The 18,679-nt window shown below is 44.4% G+C and overlaps 1 protein-coding gene across 7 annotated transcripts in view; it reads left to right on the plus strand.

The window, feature by feature from the left end:
• Positions 1-18,679, plus strand: part of PLCH1 (phospholipase C eta 1) — a 203,346-nt gene that overhangs the window by 50,014 nt on the left and 134,653 nt on the right. The window contains exon 1 of one of the 7 annotated variants that reach the window (XM_072792200.1): positions 12,515-13,024. The exons of 5 other annotated variants lie outside the window; for them this stretch is intronic. Coding sequence is in view for 1 of the 2 variants with exons in the window: in XM_072792196.1 (XP_072648297.1) it covers positions 12,956-12,998 (43 nt within the window). In the remaining variant the exon portion in view is untranslated. Of the gene's footprint in view, positions 1-12,514; positions 13,025-18,679 lie in introns of those variants that run through there. One more of the 7 variants, XM_072792196.1, reaches the window with a different exon arrangement.

An 18,679-nucleotide genomic window follows, 5' to 3' on the forward strand; every position in this document is an offset into this window, starting at 1 on the left:
CTTATGTTGAATCTTTAATTATATTTTTGATCCCCTCTCCCCTATCATTTATCCTAAATTATATAAATCAGTGCAGATGTTTAATATCTGGCAACTATAGGTGCCACGATACTAGTCCTATAACATCGTTTCTCGGATGCATAACACGTTCTGCATAAAGCCTAGTACTAACTTATTTCTAAATTAGATTAATTCGTATAAAGTGATAAAATGTTATTGGTTTCTTATTTTATCATCTTTAGTATTCATGAAGGAGCAGTTCCTTCCTCTCCAAGGTCTTTAACAAAATTAGCCTTTGTAACCATTTTTGTGCTAGTTGACTCTGAATGAGGAGGACTAATGAAGCAGAAAATTAAAATACTTTTGATGTTTTAATTTTAATACTGATCATTAATCTACACTTCATAGTTATTTTTCTCATTCATAAATTTATTGCTTTACAGAGTATTTCTATTTTTTATAATTATTATTATTATTTTTTAGCTTCAGAGCTTTGTTAGATTTTTGAAATTCCTAGTATTTGTATACCTTGTCAAGGAACAAGAATTTTGGCAGCTGAAAATGAACCTGATTATTGGCAGAAGGCTTAATTGCATGTGCCCTCAAGCATTTCACTGCCCATGTGTCCATTTTTTTTTTTTTTGAAAAAGTTAAACACAGGCCATCTTGACTATATTTTCACCTTTAGGAGAGTCTGCGTATTTTCTAGGAGTACTTTAGAGAGTGGCTATACCATAATATTCATGCTGTTTTTGAAGTTAAAAAAAAAATCCACAGAGTTGTCATATAGAATTTTCAGGGCTGGAAGAGATCTCCAGAAAATTAACACAGCCAGTTTGCGAGATCCTTCTAGAACGAAAGCTCTAGAGGACAGGGAACGTGACATTAGGGCCTGGGATGTGAGAGTTGTCCGGGGAGTGAATGAATGAGCTGAATGTGATGTCCAGCAGGTGAGTGAACCTCCTGCATTCGGTCAGCGAGGACCCTAAGGCATGGGAAGGTGAAAAGGGCCCGGGGGGAGCTTGCCCGAGCCCTTAGCAGGTGCTGGGAGCGGAGTCCCTGGGCAGAGCGGTGCCGGGTGGTACAGGCCCCGCCGCACAGTCTGCGGCCTCAGACTAAGGCAGGAGGCTCCTTGCTGCTTCCTGAGGGTTGGTGTCACTGTCAACCATGTGTCCCCGCCGCCGGGTCCTTGTTCCCCGATATAGTGGGAACACAGGGTGCTGCTCCCCTTTCTGCTTCCTGCCTGAAATGTGTGCTGGCCTAGGTGCCCTGCTGGGGATTCAGCAGGTAAGGGGGGGGCGGTCCCTGAGTGTACACAGCTGGCAGCCTTGCCTCTCCTTCTCTCTGCTCCTCCCAAGCTCACATGGGAGGACCTTTGCGTGATGGCTGTTTTGAAATGATTTTATCCTCAAAGAAAAATTGCAAGGCTAAGAATATAACAAAGAAACTCCCCCCCCCCTTTTTTTTTAAGATTTTATTTATTTATTCATGAGAGACACAGAGAGAGAGGCAGAGACACAGGCAGAGGGAGAAGCAGGCTCCTGACGTGGGACTCGATCTCGGGCCTCCAGGATCACGCCCTGGGCCCAAGGCAGGTGCTAAACCACTGGGCCACCCGGGCTGCCCACAAAGAAACTTCTTAGTCTCTCCACCTAGATTTACTTACTGTTCACCTTTACACCATTTGCTTTCTCATTACAAACTTGCACACGCACTCCTTACACACACACACACACACACACACACACACAATTATTTTTTCCAAATAATTTGAGAATAAGTTTCAGACCTCGTGGTCCTCTGCCCCTAAATACCTCAGTGCATATGTCCTCAGAATAGGGATATTACCTCATAGAATCCTGGCACAGTTACCAACTTGCATAAATTTAAAATTGATAAGGCCCTTCACATTTTTTTGAGGTCCTTATTTTTGGATTCTCTCTCTCTCTCTCTCTCTCTCTAGGGAATCAGGTCTGGGGGAAGGAAACTAATAAACATCATCAAAACTAGAGCTGGGACTGGCCTGATGTGTGCGTGGGACTTGTGCTTGTTTCCTGCTCTGCTGCTGCCACCTGGAGATCCTTTATTTTTGAAAAAAAAAAGCCTCATATTTTCTTTTGCATTGACCCGGAGACGACGTAGCTGGTCCCGCTCTGCGTGCTTACGCGGTGGGCTGGGAACCTCATCCTGTGGGCAGTGTGGTAGAGAGGGAAACTGAGGCTTAGCGGGATTTAGAACAGTTTGGCTCAGGTTGCTGAGCTACCTGTGGGGCCGGATCTGGACTTGGGTCCTCTGGTTCCACACCTGACGGCCGTCCCCCCACTCAGTTGTCGGGGCCCGGCCTCCCCGCGCTTGCTGCTCCCCCTAAGGAGCTCTACCTCCTCTGGTCACCGCAGGCTGTCTGTGTCTCTCGTCCTAAATCGCTGGGCCAAGGTGCCACTAGCCGGCCACTTGGGAAACCGCAGTGAGCTCAGGGAACTGGCCGCGAGCAGTTCCATCTCCGTCTCCTCCCGGGTTTATGGGGCGCTGCGCCCCCGCCGCGCCCTCCCTCGCCGCCTGCATCCCCACCGCAGCGGCCGGTTTCTGCCCTTCCCAGCTTTCGGGGTCCTCCTGTCGTCCTTTGGCACCCGAGGTCCTGCTTTATTCCCAGAGTCTTCAGCTGGGAGTTGGGGAGCTCTGGACACTCGCAGTTCCTGTGTTCGGGGGTCTTCTGCCGTCAGACCTCCTCGGTGCTCAGTGCTGGCCGATGCTTTCCAGGCGCCACCAAGGCATCCGCCCACGGACACTGTTACTAGGCTTTCGTTTGGTTTTTTAAAAGAGTCTGTTTATTCGAGAGCGAGAGGGAGACGCAGCCTCCCCACTGAGCGGGGAGACCGACCTGGGGCTCCCTCCCGGCTCCCTGGGATCGTGACCTGAGCTGAAGGTGGACACGACCCACCGAGCCACCTGGGCGCCCCACACCGTTACTGTCCTCCCGGTGGCCACGTCCCGTCTACATGGAAAGGCGAGGGGGCAGAAGCAAGACTGGTGAACCAGCTTGCTGTTGGGGGCTGCGGAGGATAAGATGAGGAGGAAGGCTAAGGAAAGTGGGGTCCCAGGGCACCTGCGCGCCTGGGCCAGTTCAGCGTCTGCCTTCAGCTCAGGTCATGATCTCAGGGTCCCGGGATCCAGCCCCGCATCATCGGGCTCCCTGCTCAGCGGGGAGCCTGCTTCTCCCTCTGCCTCGCCCCCTGCTCGTGCTCACTCTCAAATAAATAAATAAAATCCTAAAAAAAAAAAAAAAAAAAAAAAGTGAAGTCACTAGATTCGGGGAAGAGGAACTGCAAAAGAATATGCGGAAAACGCACTATCGAATTTGCGGAGGACGACCCCTTTCTGTCTCATCCAGAAAGTGACAAAGGACTCGATTTTTCACTTCTGTCGAGTAATTTATTTTATTTATTTTATTTTTTATTTTTTTCTGTCGAGTCATTTAGGTTATTAGGACCTTAGACTGTTGTGATAGTGCTCGCTCGCACAGGGGACATATCGAGAATCGTTACAAGTCAGCACAATCCCTTTTCCTTGGTTTTCTTCCGGAAAGAGGGCCAGTATCTCCCTGCCTGGGTCCTTGAAGGTCATCCTTGCCCTCAAGGTCATCTTTTGTTATTAAAATGCCCTCCCCAGACACTAGAAGTTTAGATGGTGCTAGAAGGTTAGATGGTGCTAGAAGGTTAGATGGTCCGAGGACCCCTCTCCTCTCCGTCCTTCAGGGGTTTATGGCCCCCAGTTCTCCCTGAAAGCTGCCTCCTGTTCTCAGGAGAGGCTGATCAGCTGCACGACGGCCAAGGGCCTTGAAGGCGGCTGGGGCCAGCTGGCCGTGAGGGAGGAGCCGGGTAGCCTGGTCCCTCCTTGCCAGGCCTTGGCGTTGCTGGCCTGTGACTTCTCCAGAGAAGTGGCCGCTGTCTCTTTGGCAGGAGCCGTCGTGGCTCCTTGACTTCAGACAGTCGGGGGATGGGAGTTGTTCTCCACTCTGTGCCCGGCAGGGCTGTTTATTTTATTTATTTACTTTAATCATCTAGACTCTCCTTCTCCCCTTTCCCTCTCCCTTCCCTCCCTTGGTTATCTCGGTGTTTGCACTCCTCGTGGGACCACCCTGTGGGCGGAGGGTTGGGGCCTTCGCTGTGGCCAGATAAGGGGGTTCGCCCTATGATAACCGCCTGGCCCGCCTGGCTTCCCACTTGAACGCGTGTATTGTAATTCTCGTTCAACTGACTGTAAGCCAAGCCATGCCTGGGCAGATAATATCATTGCCTTTTTTTTTTTTTTTTTTTTATTAAACCCAGAGATGTCAGATTAAGGCATGTAAAATGCCGTCCACTGGAATATCCGATCTGCACAGCATGGTTATTATCTAAGCAAGCAGTCCTGCTCTGGCCGGCGTGCTGGAGAGTACAAGTCCATGTGGTTTATTCTGGACTCTTCTGCTCCATCTGTCCAGCCCCAGCTCCCCAAGGGGGGAAGGTAAAGGGGCTTCTCTCTTCAAGGGTCTACAAGTGCCTCCTGAGTGCTCCGGGGGAGTTTGAATATGTCACTACTTAAGTTTTGAGTATTTAATTAAAGCTTCAGCCCCGAGAGAAGATTCTTGTTTTAATATATGTCATTGTCAACAACTATTAGAGATTCCCATGCGCCTACCTCTAGTTAAATCTCCTCTGTTGATGTTATAATTAACACTGATCGGAGCTGATGGCAGATCTCTAAAACGACTGATGGCGATTTATAAAGTCTGGGTACCTTTATTTTATTTCATTTTATTTTATTTTATTTTATTTTATTTTATTTTATTTTATTTTATTTTATTTTATTTTACTTTATTTTATTTATTTTATTTTACTTTATTTATTTTATTATTTTATTTTATTTTTGGGGGGGTACCTTTATTTTTATCTGGATATGAGTTCACAAAACTCACATGTCGATTGAATTTTCACATCCTCCAAGGTCTCTACCAAAGGCATTTCAAGTGCTGTATGTGTTCACTGGCTGCCAGCTCCTGGGTTTCTTACAGGGCCTGCGCATAAAATCTTGCCCGTGAGGTCTCCGTTGTTTTTGCGGGTAGCTCAAGCTGACATCAAGCCCTGAGCCTACCACGGATTTGATTTTGAATTTATCGACATCTTCATCAAACTGATAGTGATGTGCCCGTAAATTTTTATGCTAACCTATAAAATTTGAAGCGACGTGTCCGATAGTCATCTTTCAAAAAAAAAAAAAAGAGGATTTTTAATTTTAACGCCAAGAGTCTTGAAGGGGAGATGAATAAATCATCAAGGAAGCATCATTTCAAAGAGGCTGTCGGGCCAAAGGGGGCTCATCTTTGTCCTGTGGAACATAGCAATGTTTAATATGGATAATACTTTGTTTGTTTTGGGATTCAGATGCTTAAAAATGCGTAGCAATTACTGCCCACTGATGCATGTCAGGTTTTTAATGAAGGAGAAGTCTAAACTGGTTGACTTGACGAGCCTGTGTGATCTATAGGGCATGTTCCATATCATTGGAATATGTAGTTCTGGCTCTCCAGTGATGAATAAACAGCCCCGCTACGCCTGCTGTCTGCCTAGAACCCTTGTTTCTGCCATTCTCAGCATAGTTGAGCAGTCATTGGACTCTCCCTGGGCTCTCAGGTGACATTTTTGCGGTTTACAGCTCCTGGGTGTACTCTGTTGTCTAGCAATTGGTTTTTGCTGGCAATAATGTTGATTAACCGTGTTTCCATGGTATGTGAGAAGAACACTGTTTGGATGAGAAAAGCCCGGGTTCGGGTTATCCCCACCCCCCCAACCCCATCCCACCTCCGTTAGCCTTGTGATCTTGGGCAAATCACGAAGAGTCTCTGAGGCTCAGCTTCCTCGCCCGTGAAGGCGAGATGATCATGGTGCCTTTGCGCACTTCATGTAGTTGATGTCAAGTTCACTGGGGACTTTGTAAGGGGCAGAATGTAGTACCATGCCGGAGTGGCAGGGCTACCGTGATTTCTGCCACTGAGCATTTAAGTACAGCTTGGCAGAAAGAGCCGTGCTAGGGAACGACCAGATTTCCAACGTAAAGGTTACTGCTCTGTGCATTCGTAATGATCTTGCTTATAGTAATGCCAAGTATAATTGGAGCCTTTGGAAACTGACCCGTGCCCCTAATAACGGGCGCACCAGCTATAGCATTCCCCCGAATGAACGCTATAAGCTTCCGACCTCTTGCTCCACCTTACCTTCTTCTACTTGTGTCCTCTAGAGTGGAAGCAGGTGCCGCTGTGGACGCCGTTCAGGAGCACTTCACTTTCTCTTTGAAAATGAACTCATGGTGTGTTCCATTGTGGTCCGTGGAACTTGATGCAACAGTTCTAGCCGTTTGGTGGGATAGTCCTTGACGGGGCTTCCTGAGCTTCATATAATAGTGATCTCCTTAAATACATTGGTGATGAATAGGCTGTAGGTGTGTACTGTGCTGGTTTGTTTGAGTTGTTCTATGAACCTTACTGTCGTTAATCCATTTAACTTCAAATCTGCAATGACTGCAGCAGCTTTAACCTAGTGAGTTGAGTCCATTGTAAATATGACCCGAGGGCTATCCCATAGATTAATGGACGCTCAGAGGCAAAAGTCTCCACCCTTCAGTTAGCTGGTCTTCTTTCGTCTCTGTGATTTGCGTAGACCAAGTTGTTGGATGGGGCTGTGCCTACTTCAGAGCCAGCTGTCACTCAGGAGGGCCAGTACGTTCAGACAGCCCTAGTGGTGAGGGCATTTCGGTGAAGGACTGGTGTCCAGCGTCCCCAGAGTGGCCTGAACCAGCTTGGGGTGAGGACAGGAGGCTTCGAACAGTGCCACAGTGGATAGGGGGATACCCTCTGTTTTATGAAAGCCACTGTGCTTGCTCATCCTGGGAGCATCGACATGGGAGTTTCCTGAAATTGAGCTCTTTGATTTTGTATGTATGTATAGGATCCTTGTTGGGGTTTCATCTGTCTGTGTAGTTATATTGGCGATTTTTCTCTAGGATATTGAGGGTTTGGGGTTTGCTGTGTAGTTGAGTGCACAGTGAAATTTCATAAAAGGAATTAAGCTCTAACAGTTCTGCTTGTTGCTCTATGAGGCTTTCAGATGAAAAAATAGATTACAGGATATAAATAACATGCTCAAGATCTCCATACTACCTTATTTGGTGAAGAGCACTGGCCCTGAAGACTGTGGAGATTCAGATCTCAGGTCTATCACTCATTTGCTGGGCCAGCTTGAGGAAGTTACTTGACTTCTCTCTGTCTCAGTTTCCACATCTGAAACTAGAGAAAGGATTATACTTAATTCACGCATACAGGCATTGTAAAGATTACATAAGGTCCGTACGATGGCAGGAGAGGTATCTGAAATATAGTCAGTGCTTCATAAATGTCAGTAATTCTCAAAGAAAGTTCTCCATCATTTCAGTACACCAATGGGAAGGGATTATTTCCTCTCTAGTTGAGAATTACTCAACTGGCTAGACTTTAAAAATGTTATATTTTTTTCTAAATAAAAGAAGGAAATGCTGTTTCTAAAAAATTAAAATGTAGTTAAATTGCAGAAGAAAAATACCTAGAGATCTCATTGTTAATCTTTTCCATATATTTTTCTAGTTCTTCATTCTGTTTCTATAAACACATATTTTACATAATTAAAATCATTGTCTATTTAGATTGTATGCTTTTTTGTCTTCATATAGTATGTCAGACATTCCTCAGATAATGGCGATGTCTCAAACATTGTTCATGGCTAGATAGTATTTTAAAATATGAATGCTTATTTTATTTTTTTATTTTATTTTATTTATTTTATTTTATTAAGATTTTATTTATTTATTCATGAGAGACAGAGAGAGAGAGGCAGAGACACAGGCAGAGGGAAAAGCAGGCTCCCTGAAGGAGCCTGATGTGGGACTCGATCCCGGGACCCAGGATCATGCCCTGGGTCCAAGGCAGACGCTCAACCACTGAGCCACCCAGGCATCCCGAATGCATATTTTATTAATCATTCCCTTGTTGATTGGCATTTAGATTGTTGGCAGTTTTTGTAATAATTGGTACTAATGAAATATCTGTGTATGTTGATTTTTATAGTTTTGATAGCTTTATTAAAATTTATGCTCTTAATCTACAGTTTATCAGCAGTGTGTGAGAAGGCCCGAGAAATCAACCCCTCCCTGAATGATCTAGGTGCTTTGAGTGCAGGGCTTGGGGGACAGGGTCTGTGGAGGGGTGTGGTGTGGTTGGCTACCACCCAGAGGCTCCTTCACTGTGAAGATCCTGCTTCTCTCCATTTGTTTTTGTACTGCTTTGAATGCACATAAAACTGTGAATATGCTTTAAAAATGGAACGGCTAATTTGAGATTATGGTTTTCCGGATAATTTTACTTACTAGGATCTCTATGTTCCCAAGCCGGAGGCCCCAACCAGCTTCTGCCATTGTGGGAATATCCTCTGACTGGGAAGAGTGAGGAATTCTCAAGTTAGGCCTGGAATCTTGTAGACGGTTTCCATGACCTGAAGCTTGGAGCCAGTGGGAAGGGTCTAGACCTGGAGTTAGCTCGGGTTTGAATCCTGGTTCTAGCACAGCTGTGCAGTCTTGGACATCTTGTCCAGCTTGAATCTGTTTCCTTAGCTAAATTTAAAATAAGACTACTGATTTATCTCCTTGCAGAATTTTCATGAAGATTAGAGAAGGTAACGTTTATGGTGTTTGGTGAATGGTAGCTTTGTTTGTTTGTTTGTTTGTTTTTTTAATGGTAGCTTTTATAATAATTGCCTCACAAAGTGATGTGGCTCCCATGTTTGTGTCAGTAGGTTTTCTAATTGGACTTGGGGGTGTCAGGGCAGATATGTGCCACGCTGTTGCCCTGAGTTGATCTCCATTTGGAGTTATGTGACTGGTGAGATTGAGGTATGTGTGGAGACCGGATAGTGTAAAACCTCATCAGCATGTGACTTGATTAAATAAAGTTATGTCCAACCAGCGATGAGAGTGGCCATTCCCGTAACTTCTGGATATTGAATACTTATTTGTCCAAGCGCTGGGAGGTGGCTCTTGGCCCACACTAGTTTATTTACTCTTCGGAAATACCCTGTGAGGTGGGTCCTACAGTCTCCACGTGAGGATATTTAGCTTTCGAGAGGCTCCCTTCAGTTGGGTTGTCAGATTTAACAAAAATATAGTAATATAAATATATATTATATATAGTAATATATAAAAATATAGTGCATGAGATCTGAAATTCAAATTTAACTGGGTACTCTGTTTTATTTGGCCACCCTACCCATAACTTCCCCAAGATGATGCAGTGAATGGACGGAGCTGGGACCTAGATTTTCCTCCACCTGACCCTGAAGCCCATTCTGTAGGCTGTTACTCTGTGATGTGTCTTTGAGAAAGCAGAGAACTCAGGTGTGAAAAGTAAGGAAATTGTCGTCAGATGAGGTTTAAAGTCGGGATCCCTGGGTGGCGCAGCGGTTTGGCGCCTGCCTTTGGCCCAGGGCGCGATCCTGGAGACCCGGGATCGAATCCCACATCGGGCTCCCGGTGCATGGAGCCTGCTTCTCCCTCTGCCTGTGTCTCTGCCTCTCTCTCTCTCTCTCTCTGTGTGTGTGACTATCATAAATAAATAAGTAAATAAAATTAAAAAAAAAAAAAAAAAAAAAAAAAAAAAAGAAGAGGTTTAAAGTCCTTTCGCTGGTAAATTGAGAAGCTGAACTCAGAGACACTTTACTCTTTTACCTGATTGGTGGAAGATAATTCCCTGTTAGGTCTAATGGTTAGAAATAGAGACAGCTAATGAGAGGTTATAAGATACCTATTATATATGCCAAGTACGGTGCTAGAACTACTTGGGAAAAAGCCCAATCTTTTCAAATGAGGATTTCAGTCTAAAGTTAAAAATTCTAAAGCTGTGTGGTTGTAGAGGTGCCTGTTGACCTAAACTTGACATAATACCTGACCTTCTGCTGGGAGAACTCCAGGGAGGAACTAGGGGCAATGTGTCAGTCGTCCAGTGTCTCTGCGGACCCTAGAATAGTTTCAGTCTAAGTCTTTCCAAGGGGCTGCACAGAGAATTATTTTCTGCTGCTAAAGAATTGGATGCCATAAGAATATCATAAGGTGTAGATATTTCTGGCCTCTTGAAAATCCATGTTTTCCTTGGCGGTTGAATGCATACTCATGGGCCATGCCTGCTTTCTAAAAGCTCGCCCTCCTGCTTGCTCACCCTGCCCTTCTGGATAAGCCCGAGGCATTGCCCATTGCCGAGGTGTCGGGCTTCATGTGGAGCCATAGGTCAGCCTTTCCAGGAAGGAGCCCTTTGAGGGCTAGAGGGCAAGAAGCATGAAGAACCTACTGGGAGAAGACTCCTGTGGTTGAGGAGGGGGAGGAGCAGTTTGCTCCCTTCCTCTCTCCTGACTCTCCCAGGGTCCTGTTATGGAAACTTTGGAAGAAAAGGGAAGTGGAAATTTGCCAGTCTCACTTGGGAGCACTTTGGTCTCCATCTCTTTTCTGGAATGAGTGAGAAGTTGACCTAAAGATGCCTTTTGTTTTTCAGATAGCTTTGGTTCTGGCAAGTCAGAGGAACTAGAAACCCATCATTTGGCACCAGTTTTGTGTTCTGGGAACTCTATTGTCTTTTTGTATGAGATTATCTGGGAGTGTGAATCATTTGAATTATTTAACAGGACTGGGTATTCCTGAGATACCTCCAATTTGGGGGTATCACTCTACATTTTTAAAGTACTGGTTCACTCAGATTAAACAATGAACTCCACTGCACTTCTAGGTTGATGTAAAGGATTTCAAGACTAATAACCATCGTTATAATAATAATATAAAATAGTTGATTCTGGGATCCCTGGGGTGGCGCAGTGGTTTAGCACCTGCCTTTGGCCCAGGGCGCGATCCTGGAGACCCAGGATCGAATCCCACATCGGGCTCCCGGTGCATGGAGCCTGCTTCTCCCTCTGCCTGTGTCTCTGCCTCTCTCTCTTTCTCTCTGTGTGACTATCATAAATAAATTAAAAATTAAAAAAAAATTCCTTTCTGTTTAAAAAAAATAAAATAGTTGATTCTAAGCACTTTATGTGTATTAAATTCTTGCAATAGCATTTGAAGTGGGAACTATTGTTATGCCTGTTGTATAAATAAGGAAACCAAAGATCAGACCATTTCAAGTAACTTGCTTGAGGTCACACAGATTGTTGGTGGCAGAGGCAGGATTTGAACCCAGGCAGATGCACTCCTAGCTCTTTTTTTTTTTTTTTTTTAAGATTTTACTTATTTATTCATGAGAGACACAGAGACAGAGAGAGGCAGAGACACAGGCAGAGGGAGAAGCAGGCTCCATGCAGGGAGCCTGACGTGGGACTCGATCCTGGGTCTCCAGGACCACACCCTGGGCCGAAGGCAGTGCTAAACCGCTGAGCCACCCAGGCTGCCCAACTCCTAAGCTCTTAACTGCTATTTTGTGTAGTTGTGTGTGTGTATGTCAGATATCTATCTCCTTGCAAGAAGGATGTCCTAATTATGTGTACTTGCACACACATCTTCTTAACATTCAGATTTCTCAGAGTAAGTAGTGGGGTTTGCAAATTGGATGAGGGCCATGCCAATTGGGAAACGGGTGAATGGGAAGTGGGGGAGAGCATGATACCTCAGAGGAGAGGGATGGGTTAGTGATCTGGGCTGGGTGGTCCTGATGGGAGTGGAGTAGAGCGGCTGATGCTGACACTTACAGAAAAGGTGGTGCTGGGAGTCTTGGGGGGCCCCGTGGAAGCTGGGGAGAAGGCAACGGCAAGAGGCACTGATGTTAGAGAATTCTGGGAGGAAGGGAGTTAATGCTCAGGATGGAGAGACCTCGTTACAACTCTTAAATGCAAGACTCCAGTAAATTGCCTGTGAAAGACCTGGCTGCCCCTTTGTCTGGCTACCTAGCCCTGTAAAGAAGTTGATAAAACATGCAAATAATGCTCATGTATATTTCAGGGAAAATCGTACTTTAATCATATGCTGGTTCGTTCATGAAAAACTGGCTTTTTCAGACCCGTTCTTGCTCTCTACCTTGCCCCCTGGGCTGTGATTTTTACCTGAAAGGTAACCGTCACTGCCCAGGTATTTTGAAACTGGAGCCTCTTTCATTCTAAGTTGGCAACCTGCCAGTCTCCTCTAATCATTGCTATGTTTGCGTGTGGAATCAGGACAAGAATCAAGGGAGCGCTTCAACGCTGTCAATAATGTGTGCTTAACACGCCTGGCACTAACGTGGTGTACGGTGCAGAGGACCGCAGACAGCTTATTTCCTGACGGATTGTTTTTGCCTCACATGGAGTGATGTTTGCTCCCGAGAGTGTGCGTGTCTGTGTGTGTGCTTCTGTGTGTCTGGGTGTGTGTGTGCATGTTCATTTTCTGCATTCAGCCTGCGTCACTACCACGGTAATCAGTGTTTCTCAGTGGCCTCTGTAGGTGAGGAGGGTTTCTTTGATGGCTAAAGACCTCCACTTCCCAGACATTAAATGTGCATAATGCCTTGAGGGTTTTAAGCCCTGCACTAAGCATGCTTGTCTCATACCCAAAGTAGCCACAGCGCCTGCATTCCCACAATAGCGGCAGCCCTGAGCAGATGCTTCCAGTGTTCTTATCTGGCTGTGCTTTTCACTTTGGGACAAAGTTCTATAATCATTCCTCATGGATTTATTTTCTCCACACTGTAAAGCCTGAATTGTGAAGATCTCATCATGCCATAAAGGGCAGCATGAGCCAAGTTCTTGGGGGCTGCTGAGGATTTCTTTGCCTTTTTTTTTTTTTTTTTCCTCCTTTTCCTTTTTGGAGATGTGTATCAGAAAAAGGCTCTGCCTTTAGAGAGAAATTTTACTGCTCTTGCCAATAATGTGTAACAATATTAAATTTAATGGCAGACCTTGAAGTGTATAAAAACTTAAGTCCAGAAAAAGGTAAGAGCCATACTACTGATTTTAAGGTAAGTGTAATAGTCCTGGTGAAAGATGGTATGCATTTCGTATTTTATTTTGTATTTAGTTGAGTTCAAATATTTATTTGAACTCTTGACAACATATTTGAGGTATTATATTTCAGTCTGAGATGAAAAGGTAAAGTATTTTTGATTAGGCAAAAAGTGTTTTTTTTTTTTTTTTTTTTTTTTTCCTAGCAAATGTGTACTCTTGTGACAGTAGAATTTGCATGCTGATGAATTGGAAGTGCCTTGTAATAAAGTGGTCAGTGACAAAACCATTGTATTCTTAGGTTGCAAGTCAAGTATATAGACGTGCTTAAAAATTTTGTCTGACACCCATGACCAGTGAATTTAAATGTAAACATTTCAAGTCTGATTCAGTTTGAATAATGAGTAAAGCTGTATTTTAACTTTCTACCATAATCTGGACAGAATGATTCCCAATCTGCACCAATTAAAGACAGCCACGGACAGTGAAAATAATTAGCTTCACAAAATGAAATGGAATAAGTATTCAGCATAGATAAAATGGAGGCAGATGCATGTATCATGTTCTTGGAATCTGTCAGCTTCTGTGGCATGACAGAGACATTCGGGAGTCTGAGTTAGGAGATCAGAAATTGAAAATATATGGAGATTGTTCTTGTATTATAAGAAATAGTCCTGCCTGGTCAGACAGAAGAAATGGCATGTCAAGAAATGTCTTCTAAACTTGTCCTCAAACTGAAACTCGCCTGTCATTTCAGATTATTCATGCGTGTCTACTCAAATGTAACTTTATCATGCCAGTGCTCCTCCTGAGAGCCTGTCTTGAGATCGTTGCTAGTTTATGGTATCAACTTCAACGTGTCACGGTCACAGCACCAGCATCGAAGCCTGCCTTTTATTCAAAATATAAATTAGACCATGGATGAGATTTCCCGAGCACAACCGAATTTTGTAAGCCCGGGATGGACCTTTTACATAGAAATAGGGTAGGGTTTGGGGATTTGGTTATTAGCCCGATGGGCAGTTTGTCAGAAGGATTTTCCATTTAGAGTTTTGTCTTAATGTGCTTGGAAACTCTTCTGTATGTTGAATATAAGAGTAAGTTGGAATTGCATAGCCTACTGTCCGGATTGTCTTGCTTTTTGCACATCGTGGAAGTAATGGTGAAAATGACTTCCATTACTTTGACCATATATGTGATCTTTAAGATTGAATTAACGTTAAAATGAAACATCTTGGGAGTCTGAATGAATTTTTCTACTCATCTAGGCTTTTAGACTGGATGAATGGAAGGTATCTTGTTTCAGGGAGGATGTTTTCATATATACAGATGGTCTTACCAGAGATTTTCTTTTTCATGAGCATATATTTCATATTTTACTTATTTTCAGTTGTTTTAATGATTCATTTGGCTGAGTGAAACATTTTCTTTTCTGACTGCCCATCTTGGTATTAATCTCAGTGGATGGCAAGAGCATTTTTAAAGAAATCTTTCTTCTGAATTCCAGAACAGTTTTAAGTGAAATACCTTAAGTTATACAGATCATTTCAGAGGGCATAAAATTAGTTGATTCTAATTTTCATCAAACCTGGGTTGTATTTATTATTAAACAGTGTTAGTGGAAGTGGTTTCAGTTGACGGGGATATAAAAATGTTCACTCAGAACCAGACCAGACCAAAGAGAAGAAACCTGAGTTTTGATGGTACAGAACTGTGTATTACGTGTAAAACCCATGTTTGCTCCTACACTGTGTATTTATGCACATACATAGAAAAATGTTATTAGCCTCAGAATTTAGTATAATATGCTAAGCCCCGGAGTTGGCAGTCATCTCAGTGATTCTTGTAACACTCGATACTCTAAGGTACTTGAATTGCAACATAAAAACAGAAGTCAGAGGAAGCTTCAAGGCATGTAAGGCAAACATTCTCATAATCTGGTTATGTCTATGAACCCCAGCCTCCTTTTAGCACCAGGAGGGCATGCTCCTACCCCTTACCTCACAGGGTTGTTGTAAGAATTACTGATATACTGCCTCTTAAAGCATTTAGGAGATGAAAGGATCACAGAAATGTAAAATGACACAATTCTAGAAATAAGGGTAATACACATTTCCTCTATTTTAATTGAAGGGAAGTTGTATTTGTTCTAGAGTGCAAATAAAAAACACGTTGACCTAGAACCTTGGTAGCATCTGCTACTGATTTTCCCCTTGGCTTAGTGTAACCTCCATGAGAGCTGTGTGCACCCTGTGTATTGAACGCCCTATGCTGATGTCGGTGTAGGAGTGAGTCCTAGATTTCCGGAGCAAGAAGAAACCATAGCCATCTTCCTCTCTTAAGGAGGAAACAACAACAACAACATAGGCTGCACATTTTCTCTAAGGCATAGACTGGATCTGTGGCTGGAATTGAGCCCTCCAGTTCCCACATCATGATGGCCAAATCTACTCTTTTTGATCATACAGATTTTTGCTTTGAGGAGATGCTAAGCATTTTAGATACATGTGATTTCTCTCTTGATGTCATTTGAATTCTCTGCACAAGGGAGGGGAAAATTGAGAATTTCCTTTCCTCTTTTTAAGATTATTATTTTTTCATGAGAGATACACAGAGAGAGAGGCAGAGACACAGGCAGAAGGAGAAGCAGGCTCCCTGCGGGGAGCCCGGCGCGGGACTCGATCCCAGGACCCCAGGGTCACGCCCTGAGCCAAAGGCAGATGCTCAACAGCTGAGCCTCCCAGGGGCCCTGAGAGCTTCCTGTGGAATCCGTAACTGTTGATAATGACTTGGTACAGTCAAAGATATATTGCATGCTTCATATACAAAGTACTGGTGGGGGATATGAAAGTGAATAAAAGTATTAACCTTTTTTTTTTTTTTCAGTAATTCACGGTATAGTGCAACAAATGCTTATATTTATTGTAATTATGGTAGCAGAGGAATAGAGGAACGTTCCAGTGGTAGCTTGAGTGTGGAGAAGTACACACAGGATTTCTGGAGGTATCATTTGAGCTAAGCCTTGAAGACTTAGGATCGTATCTGGTAGATAAACAAGGATTGAAGATGAAGGAGTAGGCAAGGGCCGGGTGTTATTATAAACACCTCATACTCCAGGCTAAGTCATTTGGACGTTATCTCTCCTCGCCCCCACCCAAGAGAGAAGGTTTTAAGCTGGGGAGAGATGAATCTGATTTGAATTTCAGAAGGCCTCTCTGCCAACAGTTTAGAGACTAAGGAAGGGATGAGACCAGAGCAAGAGAATATGATGGTCTCAAGTTTCTTAGCTTAGACCTTTCATGAGAAAATCTTGGACTCTGAGGTTTACATCAGTGTCCTTCGCCCCTGATCGAAGCTTCCTTAGAATTCCGCTGCTGCTTCCTCTGTGTACACATTTTATCCAATCACCGTCTTGCCATAGGAATATATTAGCTACAAGTAGGTAACTACTGGATGTGAAATGTAACACTTCTGCTCTTGCTAAGTTTACAACCTCTTTTCTATTAGAATTTTTTTTTAGGGGATCCCTTGGTGGCTCAGGGGTTTGGCGCCTGCCTTGGGCCCAGGGTGTGATCCTGGAGTCCCGGGATCAAGTCCCATGTCGGGCTCCCTGCATGGGACCTGCCTCTCCCCTCTGCCTGTGTCTCTGCCTCTCTCTCTCTCTCTCTCTGCGTCTCTCATGAATAAATAAATAAAACTTTTTAAAAAGGATTTTTTAAAAAGATTTTTAAAAAAAATTTATTCATGAGGGGCAGAGACCCAGGCAGAGGGAGAAGCAGGCTCCCTGCGGGGGGCCCGATGCGGGACTTGATCTCGGGACCCTGGGGTCACACCCTGAGCCAGAGGCAGACGCTCAACCGCTGAGCCACCAGGTGTCCTCTATTAGACCGAATTGTGCCTATTTTGAGTAGCTCTGTTTTTCTTCTATAGAGAATGAAAAATATTTTCCCCTAGAAGCTCAGAGAACTCCAAATTCAGCCTTTCTTAGCTTATAAGACGTTGATTTGAAAGTTGTCATGTTGCTTGCATAATCAGTCCAGATATAACAGAGTAGGGAGGTCAGTGGCCATTTCTTTGTATTTAACATTGTTAAAAATTACTATTTCCCTCTTTAATGAAGAATGTGAAGGTCCTGATACTGGGTATTCTGTTTCATAGATCAATTAGTCGTGTCCTGAACTATTTAGTAGGGCAAGCTCTTTATTGCTGTTCTTATTTAATTTTTTTTTTCTTATTTAATTTTTTTGTCTCTTTTCATGTGTTTTCTGTTCTAGATAAGTTTTAGAAATAGTGTGGATAGTTCCCCAAAGTAATTCTTTGGGGATTTTTTTTTTCATTGAAATTGCATTGATTAGAGAATAACTGAGGTGAATCACTAACTAAGTCACTGAGTTCCGCCTTATGGGAACACAGTAGGACCCGCCAAGTTTAAGTCTTTTTTTGTGTCAGCAAAGCTTTAGAGTTTTGGGTTTTTTCTAAAGATTTACCTGGGAGCGAGCGAGGGCACAAGTGAGGGGACGAAGGGGAGAGAGTCTGGAGCCTTCGTGGCGCCGAGCACGGAGCCTGACCACCTGATGCCAGGGCCCCGGGGTCATGACCTGAGCTGGAGCCAAGAGTCGGACGCCAGAGCCATGGTGACACCCGAGGGCCCCTCGGGCTCCTCATGTAGAGTGTCCACGTTTCTTGTCAGGTTTAGTCGGCACCGTGGATAGGTTTTGGTCAGTCGTGCTGTCTTCCTTTCTTTTTTTTCTTTTCCTGGGGAAATCGCCTTATTTTCCCTGGGGGTGTGGCTAGATGTCTAGTCTCCGAATTTCTGGAATCGCGTCTTCGCGCCCGCGGGTTCGTGGCGTGGGGCAGGTGGGAAGGCCACCGTCCGCGCAAGGGCCAGCACCCACGCGCCACGGCAGAGGTTAGCAGTGTGGCCACCCCTGGAGCAGGGAAACCCGTTCGGGTGGCTCTTGTCAGGCGTGGGGGGCCGTGCTGGTGGCTGACGTGGTCCTCGGTGTCCTCGACGGAGGCCTGGCCAGTGCGGGGGCACCGCCTGTCCATCACGGCCCCGGTGGGCTCCTTGGGCGTCGTGGAGTCCAGGCCCGTGCTTTTGTGCTATCCTGGGGACTCCTACTTGCCGGTTTCTCCAGGCAAGACCCTCTTCTTGTCTGGAAGATGCCTTGGGTGGGCGCGCACCGCTGGGTGTGCCAGAGAAGAGCTAGTCCAAGAAGCGTGTGCTCTTCTCCTAACCGTCTTCACCCCTTTCTAAGTAAATTGCTTTTAACTCCCTTACTACCCCTTTTGTAGGGTTTTAGTGTTGGTTCATATCTAAGTGGTGTCTTTATACTACTATCTGTTGATTTTTTTTTCAATTTTTGTTATCATCTATTGATTTTTCTGCTATGATAGATGAGGAATTAGCTCACTAGTAGCATCCCCGACATCGCGTTCAGCTACTTCACTGGTTGGCTATCTTTGGAACTTTAAAAATGCACTTATGCTTTTTTTTTTTGTCTTGCTCTGCCAAATAGAAATATCCTACCTAGTGACCATCGTACTCCCTCCACCAATCCTTTCTTTTTACTTTTTATTTTTTTTATTTTTTAAAAATTTTTTTACCAATCCTTTCTCTCACTTGTCCCTCCTTCTCTTACATATGATAATTCTTTCATTCTCGCCCCCAC

Source organism: Canis lupus, chromosome 22, assembly GCF_048164855.1.
Source record: "Canis lupus baileyi chromosome 22, mCanLup2.hap1, whole genome shotgun sequence".
Lineage (NCBI taxonomy): Eukaryota > Metazoa > Chordata > Mammalia > Carnivora > Canidae > Canis > Canis lupus.